The 12678-nt window shown below is 32.1% G+C and overlaps 2 protein-coding genes across 6 annotated transcripts in view; one reads left to right on the top strand and one right to left on the bottom strand.

The window, feature by feature from the left end:
• The window catches only part of LOC107455838 (octopamine receptor beta-2R), a 114272-nt gene extending 112458 nt beyond the window's left edge, over positions 1-1814 (bottom strand). For 2 of the 5 annotated variants that reach the window (XM_021147614.3, XM_021147613.3), the window contains exon 1: positions 432-1806. In XM_021147614.3, coding sequence (XP_021003273.1) covers positions 448-1680 — 1233 coding nt within the window. In that variant the 5' untranslated portion in view covers positions 1681-1806 and the 3' untranslated portion in view covers positions 432-447. Of the gene's footprint in view, positions 1-367 lie in introns of all 5 variants that reach the window. The other 3 variants (XM_071187845.1, XM_071187844.1, XM_021147612.3) reach the window with 3 other exon arrangements.
• Positions 1815-7017: 5203 nt separating this feature from the next.
• Positions 7018-12678, top strand: part of LOC107455837 (uncharacterized) — a 105426-nt gene continuing 99765 nt past the window's right edge. The window contains exon 1 of the mRNA XM_043044692.2: positions 7018-7248. The gene's annotated coding sequence lies outside the window, so the exon portion shown is untranslated. The remainder of the gene's footprint in view (positions 7249-12678) is intronic.

A 12678-nucleotide genomic window follows, 5' to 3' on the forward strand; every position in this document is an offset into this window, starting at 1 on the left:
GCATATAACTTCATAGTGATTCTATACGCTCGAAGACACTTAAAATATTAAATCTAAATTGAAAAATCTCCCTTGTTTATAAAATATACGTTCACTAAAATACTTTGTTATTTACTTAGAAAATCGCGCATTATTTTTCACTTGAATTATTTTTGAGATAGAAAGTTTTGTTTGGATGAAAATGACATGATTTGCTATTTCTAATTTGCATTCCATTGTTTTGCTACTCCTTTTTCCACTTCATTGTTTCGTGAATAAAATTCGTTTACTGGAGAACGATTTTCAACCTTTTTTCTTAAATAAACAAATGAAATTGAAAAAAAAACGAAACGAAATAAAAAAAAACAAATGATAAGTAAGGACTTACCTTTTAACAATGCAACTTATAACTAACTATTGAACAAGAATTTAGGAAATGACGGAGAGCTTACCCAGCCAAGATGATTTTCAATCTCGAACATACTTATTCTCAACAAGTCCTATATCTTGAGTTGATCTGTAAGCACAATTGAACTGCATGGCTTTAGCACGCTCATTCTGTAGACATGGAACTTTACAACAACAGCAAACAAAGGTTTGAATGGTGTCTTTGAAAGCCTCCCGAAAATCACGATTAAAGTACGCATAAATGATAGGATTAAGTGATGAGTTGAAATATCCAATCCAGAAAAGTACTTGAACAACGATTTCAGGACATGGGCATGCATCCCCACACATACTAATAGACACATACCAAAGGAAGAATGGTAACCAGCAGAGAATAAAGGCTCCCATAATTATTCCCAAAGTCTTTGCAGCTTTGTGTTCTCGTTTCATCTTATTAATACTCCGTTTTGTAGGAGTAGATTGACCACTTTCTGGATCATCCCCGTGAGAATTTCGATGAGGTGGAGCATGAACAGCCATCGAATGATCCGTGCTATTTCTCGCGCTATTATGCACCATTGCCATCTGAGACTTACACATAAACTTTTCCTGTCGAACTGCCTCCACATAAATCTTGTAGTAAGTAAAAAGCATTATGAAACATGGAATCCAGAAAGAGACACTTGACGAAATGATAGCGTACGGTTTATTTACTCTGAAATCACAAACATCTGGATTTTGGTCACGAGATTTTAAATACTCATCAGTAGTATACCAACCTAAGAATATTGGTATGAAACTAATAAGGCCTGAACTTAACCAAACAGTAGCAATCATGATAGCTACTAATTTTCCAGTGATTTTTAGAGGATATTCGAGAGGTTTGATGATGGCGTAATATCTGTCCACACTAATACAACACAAGTGCATGATTGAAGCTGTAGAGAATAGGACGTCACAAGAATTCCAAAAATCACATACTGTTTGGTTAAAGATCCACTTTCCAGCTATCATATGACTAGCATTAAAAGTCATAGCTAATAATGCGACTAAAGTATCGGCAAAAGCGAGAGATACTATAAAATAGTTTGTGGTTATCCTCAGTTTATGATTTCGGTAAACACTAGATATAACGAGTATATTTCCAAAAACAGCGCAACATATGATACAAGTCACAACTAATGTCTTTAAGGCTAAACTGACTTGTGATTCCCAAGTGACAGGTTCCTCCGTTGATGTAAAGTTTGAATCATTTATTAAAGTCAATGTGTCATTGGCAAAAATTGCCGCATAATCTGCATTTGATTCAGTCATTTTTTTACACGAGCATCTAAAGAAAAGGTTTCATAACAAGAAGGAGAATACCTGAGGAGAAGTGCGAGCATTAGAAGAAGCAAGTCAAGACTACCAATATCGATAGAGGGTTGCCAGTAGTCACGTCGCCTTTTGGCGTCGCTTTTTCTCCCATCCAATCGATCTTCTACTCTCTATATCAAAATCTCACAATTCTACCCTCAAATATTATTTCGTTTACAAAAATTATTCACTTTCAAATTTATTCTTCCTATTCTTTAAAAAAGAATTTTTTTTCGCTTAATCACCGCCGAAAAACTAAATAACAAACAATGAACACTGAAGACACCTTTTTTATCAAACAAGAGTTAAACTAATAATTTTTCGGTTTTTTTTCGTTTATACTTAATTGTCTATCAAAATTTTATTTTCAGAAGTTAGTAGCCTTATTGTTTTAAAATTTTTCTTCTATTCCGATCTTTAAATTCTTTTCTTCTAATATATTATTTTTTCGTATCTTTTGAAGAAAAAAACAGTTTTTTACTTAATAATTAAAATGATCGCTACTAGGCGCATTTCTTAGTTATACAACATCTGGAACATTTTCTGTAGTTTTATTGATATGCGAAATCAAGTGAGTTATCGATCACGCAAGTATGAACTTCTGTAAAAATTTTGATTATTTTTAAAACGATACACACTTTTATTTTTATTTGATGCTAATTGAAAAATAGTTAACTTCAAAGCTCTAATTGGAATTAAAAATTCTTTCTAATTCAAAAACATACAAACATCATAAAATTTTCCATTAGAAAAAGCGAAGTTTAGTGAAGCGAAAAGTTTAAACTTTTGTTTTCAATAGAAGGACCACTCGTTTTTAGTCTAAAATCACTCATAACGCTTTTAATAAAATAAATATAGAGATGATTTCTTTTCTGTGTATTTTAAATTGTTTGAAGTTTTAATTAAAACAATAAAGAAATTCTAGGTATTTTAGTTATTTTTTGGAAATGTGAGTCAAAACTTTCAAAATAAAGTCTTTAGGATGCAAAATGTAAAAGATTTGTTAAAAAAAATTAATAATAAAAACTTCGCAATTCGCAATTAATAATAAAAACTTTGAGCTTACTAAGAGCAATATTCAGGTTAGTTCTCATTCAATTCTACAGTAAACTACAGGAAGTATTGTTAAAGTGTCTTTTATTAAGTAACTTCGAGCAGCTGCTTCGAAAAACTAATATTTTACCAATTCAACACACATTTAAGAATGTTTATTTTAAAAAGTGTTATCGTTTAAATGTGTGTCGTACTTAGAATGTGAGAAACAAATTCTTTTTATTATAATCTATAGATAGGTTTCCTTTTATTACAATTTTAAGTAATTAATTGAGCGCAACACAAATTGATACCAAACAAATATGAAATACAATAAAAAAAACTAGCTGATTACAGTAAATAAACTTTAAAATGTGAGAAAAAAACTGTTATACTGAAAAAGTATTAAAAATTTTTTAAATGATGAGCGATTATCAGCAAAAGGAGTTAAGCATGTTTTACTATACAATTAAAATACATTAAAAAGATTATGCAATATTCTACGAACATAAAATTTCAGATTATTCTCAAACTGTCTTTTTATGTGTTTCTTATTTATTGAATGTTCTACTTAAGTGATCTTTCAGAATTAAGATTTATAGTTATATGTGATGATGTTAAGAAAAAATTAAGTATATATTTTTAGAATAAAGAGAGTAAATCTAAGCGTTAAGCGTATATTTATGCTAAACCAATAATAAAAACGACATGATCACTTTGAATGACAAGTTAAAAGAGAACAGCATGAGAAATCCTTCTAAAATGAATGAAAAAGATTTTAAATATCTATATTTTTTTTTAACTAATCATGGAATTTAAAAAAAAAAACACTTTCAAGTTTTTTATTCTTTTTAGTTATAACTCCTCGAACATTTTGTTACCCGACAAACATTTTTCCTCGTGTCAACATTTTATATAATTTCATACTGTCAACACTGAAAGAAGTAGTAAAGCACTCCGGTGGTTGGAGAACTGGGGGTAGTGAGTTCGATCATGGCAGCTGGCATGTGTACACAGCAAGATACACGTTAAATCTTTCGTAGTTAAAACACCTCTCATTGTGTGGAAGTTTTTAGAGGAATAGCAGCTCAGGTGCCGCCTACGTCGTCTGACCAGGGGAAAATTAGATGACATGATTGTTAAGTAAAATCTGTGACGCAATCAATCTCTCTCTCTGAATATGGTGTAGAAGAGAATTATACATTTATAATTATAGATGTCAAGCAAATTGTGGAACACTTTATTCCGGGTCAACATGAAATAGAACGTTCACTTGAGATTTAAAGGGTGTAACTTAAATCCAAACACTAAAAATTGAACAATCTTATACCAAAATCTCACACTTTAGCAGAATTATCTGCACTTTCGAAAACACCAATGTTGGACCTCTTTGAATGTCAAAAATTTAAGAAACGTCAAGTCGCAAGTTGCTTGTTCACAATCTGGAATGAGCTGGCGATAGTTTCTTGTTACTTTTAACGCTGTTAATTATCAACTGAAACAAAATTCATCGTACTTTTTCGTTCTGTAATAAGGATATTTTAAGTCTCTGAGAACTGTATTAAATGATTTTACATTACTGGCAGCTTCCGTTTTCTTAAGCCTAGTTCGATTTCATCTCTTTGTGCTGCGAATGATTTTATACTCATTTTATCCTAATTAATGATTCCTAAATGAAGAATCCTAAATTAATGATTCTTACTGTGTATTATCTCGTAAAAATAATTTACTGTCTCTTATGTGTATCTTATCTCAAATTTAAATTATAGGTATTTGTGTTGCTGATTTTAAATATTAGTGATGCAAATTATAAATAGTAGTGTTACTGGATACTAAAATATGGTGCCAGTTACTTTATATCAAAGAGTGCAAAAAAACATGCCTGGAGTTTCAGAAAAGCACTTATGATGTAAAGTAGTTGCTACCCTTTTTTGTTTAATAGCCTATAAAAATAACCTCCCTAAAGCGATTGTGTTTTTTCATGATATGGATACAACTGTGGGCCCTGTACAATATTTTAGTGTATCTAAACACCAAAAATGGTGATAACTATCTCGTACTAAAGTGGTGTAATGTAATACCACTGAAAACTTTTGATTCTTAATGCTTCACTATATATTTAAAAAACGGAATAACACTATGCAAATTTATTTTATTTATTGAATATGCTGGGTTATGTTCTCAATGATATATGTTTATAAGCCCTAGTCATGCTGAAGAACAGATATCAGGACATTGCCGAGGTACTTCCAGGGTTGGATACGAACTAACTACAGAGCATTTGGCGGACGATGCCGCTTGGCCAAAGAGTACTATGCACAACGTCACATTAGAGCTGCACAATAGGCTATTGGTGACTATCTGGTAAACATTCCTGAGGGTGATCCGGAGACATCATACATATCTTACATTTCATTTTACAGGGAGGACACACTCAATCCATCCATACGCAAATCGTAATTTTGACCTGAACCAGAGCACCATCAAACTCCGATCCATTACTCCTCAGGGGTATTGATTTATCATAGGAACTTGGAGGACTTAATGATCCCGACAGATTTAATGAGCACCAGTCACCATTTTGTGCATGGAGAGTCAACGACAATTGATTATTTCCTTATGAGCAGACTTAATATGCAATATTCTTCACAATCATTCATTTTTAATTTTAAAGCATTCATTTTTAATTTTAAGAAATATTATTAAATTTAGTTATTTCTTGTTAATATTATTTTATAAATTTAAGTCATTGCTAGACTATTGTAGATAAGAGAAGAAATGACTATGAGGCAGAAACCATCCTCATAACTAACTCTTGAAATTGTATTACTGTTTCATTGATTAGGACGATGATACAAACGTTATTTAAGAATGACGTCTATAAACAATGCTAATCACGATTGAAAACATTTTGAAAAGACATTCAGTTCTTTAAAAAAATTCGTATAAGATAAATTTTTGATGCATTTGTAGTTTCTTCGTGAGATAAGACGAGACAAAAATTTGACACTTGGAGTGAAAAAAAATAGGAAAGCCTTAAACAAAGATTTTGAAAAAAAATTTCAAGCATTAATACTTTTATAAGTAGTATATTTCAAACATTGTGACAATTTTTAGAGTTCAGACCTTGCACTTCCTTACATAATTTGCTCCTTACATAATTACATATTTTGATTACTAAATTAAACGAATGATCGAAATTTCACTAAGATGCAGTTTAAATGACTCTGTTTACTCTTTTGAACGACTGATCAGAATTTCAGATGCAATTTTAATAAATTGCTTGAGGGTTCGTAACTTGCGCTTAATATTACTCGAAGGCAACTATTCTGATTATTCTTTTGAATAAATTATGCATTTTAAATGGTTCGAAAAGCTTCTTACCTTGAATTTAAGATTACTCTAAGTCAAATATTCTGATTATTCTTGTGAACGCTACAACTTCAATGGTTGAGAAAGCCTTGAGGATTTAAATCTTGCACTTAATTACTTCAAGGGAAACATTCGATTAACTCTTTTGAACGAATGATCAGAATTTCACGCACTAAAAAACAATTTTAAAGGGTCGGGACGATTCGGAGGCTGAAACTTTTTATTTCGTTACTTCCAGGCAGGTATTCTGATAAACCTTTCGAAAGAATGATCGGATTTTCACGTATTAAGATGCAATTTTAATGTTTCGAAAGCATTCTCTGTGTATGCTAATTAATTTATGTTGACGATATTCCAAGTTTCTATTTATTAGACTCAAAAGCTTAAATCTTCTGGAAAAATACACCCTTTTATGTGTGTGTGTATATATATATATATATAGGGCAGGGATGGCCTGATCGGTAGGGAGCTGGGCTCATGTCCGAGAGTTCGTGGGTTCGAACCGCACCAGCCGAAGACTCCCCGTGTAGTAAAGTGACTGATGCACGTTAAATCTGTCGAGTTGCAAAAGTCCTCCATGCTCCCATAACAAATCAATACCTCTGGGGGTACTGGATTGGAGATCGATCGTTCTCTGATTCAGGTCAAAATTACGATCTGTGGATTAATGAATGGAAGTATGAATGGGTCCACCCTATAAATGGGTGTGACGTATGGTGTGGCAGAAGTCGAATTCTTGGCCATAGAAGGCGCCACTGGAAAACAAGAACAATTGCACCCCCTCTGCCTAAACAGGCATACGTCAACAACATATAGTGTGTGTGTGTGTGCGTGCGTGCGTGCGCGCGCGCCCAGATAAATATTGATGATGATGTGCGTGTGTGATTCTTCACGGTAAAAGCGTATTGAAAAACGGATTCCATTTGTGAAAGAGAATATGTTGTTTGAGGTGTTGTTGAATTGGATTGATTGTATTTAACATTATGAAACAAATTTTATCAGTATTATATATTTATCTACGAAATATATTGATTCATTTTAATGGCATTTAAATTGATTTTGTTAGTGTTGATCTGTGCTTTTGGTTTGGTGATAATTTCAAGGAATTTTACGATTGTAAAAGTAATTAGCGTTTAAATAGCAAAAATAATTATAGATTTTGATTATAAGTTTTGAATTTTTTTTTTTCATTTTTAATCTTTCAATTGAAATGGTTATTTTTTGTGCATTGAACTTATTATTATTGTTTAATAGATATGTTTGTTTTTACATTTTGAAAACCTTATTTACTGTTATTGAAATATTTTCTTCTTGAGGAATTTTTTTTCAATATATTGATTTCATTTGACTAGCATAAAAATGGTTCAGGATATTTAGTTTGGTTTAATTATTTTACGTGTTATAGTATATGATTAATTGATTATCTTTGTAAAATTTAAGTTTGTTTTAATATTTTTCTTAGGGTAAAGATAAATAAGCAACTACAATATTTAAATTATTTCTAAACGTAATATTTAATAATTGAAATTTATTTTTAATATTTGAATGCCTTTGCGGTGTGGCAAAAATTTTAAATTCAAGATGGAAGAAAATGCTGAAGCCAATGCTAATAATTCTGGAAATGAATTAAATGCTAGTTTACAAAATTTAAGTATAGAGCAACCAGTATAAATAAAGATAAACCATATCTTTGAGCCCGACATTGGTGTTCAATTCACTGCCAAACATTTCAAAAAGCAAACCATAGATTCTAAATTAAATGAGGAATGAAAGTTTAAAAATTTTCAAAAATTTATTAATGGTTCAACTTTGAAATTATATATTAAGAACTGCCTAAATTGTATGTAATTCTTATCAGGAAATAGTTAAAATTGTTCATTATCTTTCCCCTCCTTTTGACTCTAATGATTTTCAAAATTTAAAATTTTCTGTCCAAGCTAAAGACCTGAATACATATTTTACTGAAAAGTTAGGTCGAAAAATAAATTTAAGTAATGATCATATAACTACCCCCACAAGTTAAAACACTTTTGATTTTAAATGAACCCAAATTCTCACAATTGTTTCTAAAATAATTCTCCCCACTGTCCTACCCCAAACTAAACAAAAGAATCCAAATTTAATGGGTATAGACAACAATATATAGTCTGGACATTCAATAATGTCTCCAAATTATTATAATCCTCTACAAAACCAACATTTTCTCCGTCAAAGTCAAAATTCCAACCAACAATCTCAATTTAGAATTAGAGTTCAAAAAGAGAGTGACAGATTTCATAAAAATAAACAACAAACAAGTCATTACGCCCACGCTTCCCAGGAGTTGCCTCCTAAGCCATGTAAAAATTGCCGTAAGCTTGGAATAACTAATGCTTATCATTGGGGCCAAGATTGTATCAACAAACCTAATTCTTTTATGACAGAGAATCAAACCCAGCCTAAACAAGAAAGTGGCCAACCACAAAATTGACAATTAACAGTATCCGGATACATACGAATAAAAAATGAAAACAATAAAAGTGACAAATAACCGATTGTGACAAATAAAACTATCTTGTTAAATATTGATACAGGTAGTACTATAAATATCATCCCAACTGAACTTTTTGAAAACTTAATGTCCTAAAAGAAGGAAAAAACTTTGTTAATGTAAAAGAAACACAAGGTATTTTGAAACTCAACCAAACATGTACTTTAAATTTAAAAATTGGAAATATAGCTAGGTCAGTGGAATTTTATATTTTAAATACTGAACTACCTTATGCCATATCGGGTTTAAAGGAATGTAATGGGTTTAAATTTGTGATTGATTGTGTTAAACGAGTTGTAATGCAAAATCGGCGAAAACTGATCACTTTTGCGGATTATAAAATCAAATTGTCTTTACACATTTCTCCTAAAATCCAGGTTAAAGATTGCAATAAATATACCAATAATTAAAATAAAGTTAAGAATAAAAATAAGGATAATAAAAATAAAAGAAAGAATCTTAAATTGATGAAATTGTTAACGAAATGATGAAATTGTCAACGAAAATAAAGTTTTGAATGTGAGAATAAGCAAAAGATAAAAACGTAAATAAAGTAAACTTCTGATGTTAATTATAAAATAAATAAAAGGAATATTCAGAATAAAGAAAATGCAGAAATAGTACATGTATCAAAATTGCGAAGGTACCATCCACCTGACAAACTGAAATTATGTCACGAATAAAAAAATAAATGGAATAATTTAAATAATATTGTAGTTTAATAGAATTATTTATATTTTATATTAAATTTAATGCTTTAATGGTTTTTCATTGTTAAAAGTAAAATTAAAAATACACGTTATGACGTAACAATACTAAAATCAAATTTCAGATTGAAACTTTTTCTTTAACAAAAAGTGTCAACTTATCTTTTCATATCTCATATCACTTGTATTTTCATATTTTTATCTTCCATGTTTTTGAATATTTGCATTTTTTAAAATGGTTTATAAATTTTCTTTTCTTGATAAAAAAGTTTATTTAAATTGTGTTATTATGAGGAATAACTTTATTGTGATTTTCAAACAAAGGACTTTGAACTGAAAAAATTTGCGAATATTTTACCAACCATTTTTTACTAGGTAAGAGGGAGGACGCTATTTTTACATAATATTTACATCAACAATACACCAAAATGCAAGTTAAATTCTCAAATTATGCGAAAAAGTGGTTATATAAAAAAACAGAAAATCGGCGTAAATAAATTCATTCCATCAACATTGCGTAAAATTTATACATAAAGCATATTGACTTTACCGATCTCACAAATATTTACGCTTAATTTACGCAACATGTTATATGCGCATGAGTTTAATTTCTTCTTAACTACATGTTTCTAAGTAAAAATTCTATTTTTTGCCATTTATTAAAGATTGGATCTCCGGAGGCTAAGAAAAAAAATAAACCTTTAGGACCCGGTTTTGTTTAATTTTTCTCAAATCCAGCGATTTCCAATTTTTTTCATGTATGGATCCCTAAATGATCAACCTTCTTAACCCCGACATAATAAATAAAGTATATAAAAACAATTACGAGCGTATTACCCAATAAAATGTCATTTTATTTCGAAAATATTATTAAAGCGAAATGAAACTGTCTTTGTTTCCTCATTAATTAACTTAAATTAGGTATTATGCCCAAATGTTGCACTTACAGTCCTGGAACTGAATTTATTCTAACTATGAATTTGTTTATGGTTTTCATTGAAATGAAAACTAAAAATAACTGTTATATACATTGAAAATAGTTATTAGGAAAACATATTTCCTCATTAACAAATTTAGTTATTTTATTTTGATTTGAAGAGTGTAATGGAAAATGATAATGCAGTTTTTATAAATGCATATGCTTTTCATAATTTACTCAATATATTGGCATTAGAAAAATTATATTTAAAAGAAAATATAAACGAAGTTATTAGAAAAATTATATTTAAAAAAATTACCATTTCTTTTTCAATGGCATTTTACTTTAAATAATTTTATAAAAGCAACCGAAATACAAAATAAATAATAGATTATTGATCTGCTCTAAATATAATTACTGGTTTCAAAAATGCTAAAAAAAACTGTTTAAAAAAAGTCCTAACTATGGAACAGTGTTGCCAGATTGGGCTACTTTTTAAACTCCCCGCTACACAAAATCGAATTGGGCTACCCGCTACTTTTTGGGTTACTCATTATTTTTCAAAAGCTACAAATCTTAAAAATGCGCTACTTGGAGAATCTCATGCTACTTATCTCACAGAAATACTTGTCCCACAGTGGACTGATCATTAAGACACGGTTCCCAGCAGATCACCGAAGTCAAGCGTCACTGGCTACGGTCAGTGTGCGGGTGGGTGACCACTTGGATCAGCCAGCGTAGGGACCGAGGGTGTGCGGTATTGGTCCTCGTTAAACTGTTCTACCGTAAAGTACTCGACTTCACGTGCAGGTCGTCGGGCTACCGAAGCTGGGGTGCCATTCCCTCTGCGGAGGATCAAAATTGTGATGGCATGTCTTCGGATCATCCTCAGGGATGTTTCCCAGACCGTCGCCTATAGCCCATTGTGCAGATCTAGTGCGACGTAAATGAACAACAACAACACAGAAATACTTTTATTAAAAAAAATTCCTTTCCTATTATAAAATGAGAGATTCTGTAAAGTCTACAGTTTCTTTATCATTTTAAAAAATATTTTCTTTTATTTCTGAAAACGCATCAGCTTTAGTTTTGGATTCTGGTTTTGTTTTTTCGCGCAGAGTCCAGAATCTCTCCATATCTATGCTTCAAATCATAGACTCGTGAAAGCGCAAAGATATATATGGAAAAATGCACGGCTAGTATGATGGGGAAAAAAAAGCTTTAACTCCAACCATTATTAATCGCTTATCATCTGGAAAAATCACGTGACCTGTAATCTGATCTAAAACGAAATATTGAATTTGGCGAAATTATGAACGCAGCTCATTGAAATTTCAGTCCCTCAGTGGACTGATCGTTAAGACACGGTTCCCAGCAGATCATTGAAGTCAAACTTCACTGGCTGGGCCGGGATAGCCTGGTCGGTAGGGCGCTGGGCCCATATCCAAGAGGTCGTGGGTTCGATCCTCGCCGGCCGAAGACTCCCCGTGTAGTAAATGGTGACTGATGCACGTTAAATCTGTCGAGTCTCAAAGTCCTCCATGTTCCCACAACAAATCAATACCTCTGGGGGTACTGATCCAGGAGTTTCCTTGTCTTCTGGATTGGTTCAAAATTACAAGGCTACGGAGTTGAACGTAAGTAGTCGTAAACCCATGAAATTGGGTCGGCTGTTCAACGACGGCTATAAAATAAAATAAAAACTTCACTGGCTGCGCCGCGATGGCTCAGGGTAGAGAGCGTTCGATCCCAGCGATGGCTGGTCGATACGAATTCCGCATCCTGCTTGCACCAACCACAGAGATGACGTGAAATATCCTCAGCGGTAGACGGATCATGGGTTTGAGTCCCCTTGCCGTGAGGCTAACCGTGAGAGTTCTCGTGGTCTTCCTCTCCATGTAACGCAAATGCCGGTTAGTTCCATCAAAAATTCCTCCACGAAGACAAAATTTCTCCCAATACTTGATCCGGGAGTTCCCTTGTCTTCTGGATTGGATTCAAAATTACAAAGCTACGGAGTTGAACATTAGTAGTCGTAAACCCAAAAAATTGGGTCGGCTGTTCAACGACAGTTATAAAAAAATGAATAAAACATCTCTGGCTGTCGTCAGTGTACGGGTGGGTGACCACGTGGATCAGTCTGCGTAGGGACCGAGGTCGTGCGGTATGGGTCCTCGTTAAACTGTTCTACCGTAAAGTGCTCGACTTCGCATGCAGGTCGTCGGGCTACTGAAGCGGGGGGTGCCATGACCTCTGCAGGGGATCAAAATTGTGATGGCATGTCTTTGGATCATCGGATGTTTCTCAGTCGTCGCCAGTCGTAAATGAACTACAACTACAGCATTGAAATTTAACTTATTTTTTTAATTTAGTGGAATATATATATATATATATAT

Source organism: Parasteatoda tepidariorum, chromosome X1, assembly GCF_043381705.1.
Source record: "Parasteatoda tepidariorum isolate YZ-2023 chromosome X1, CAS_Ptep_4.0, whole genome shotgun sequence".
In the NCBI taxonomy this organism is placed as follows: domain Eukaryota; kingdom Metazoa; phylum Arthropoda; class Arachnida; order Araneae; family Theridiidae; genus Parasteatoda; species Parasteatoda tepidariorum.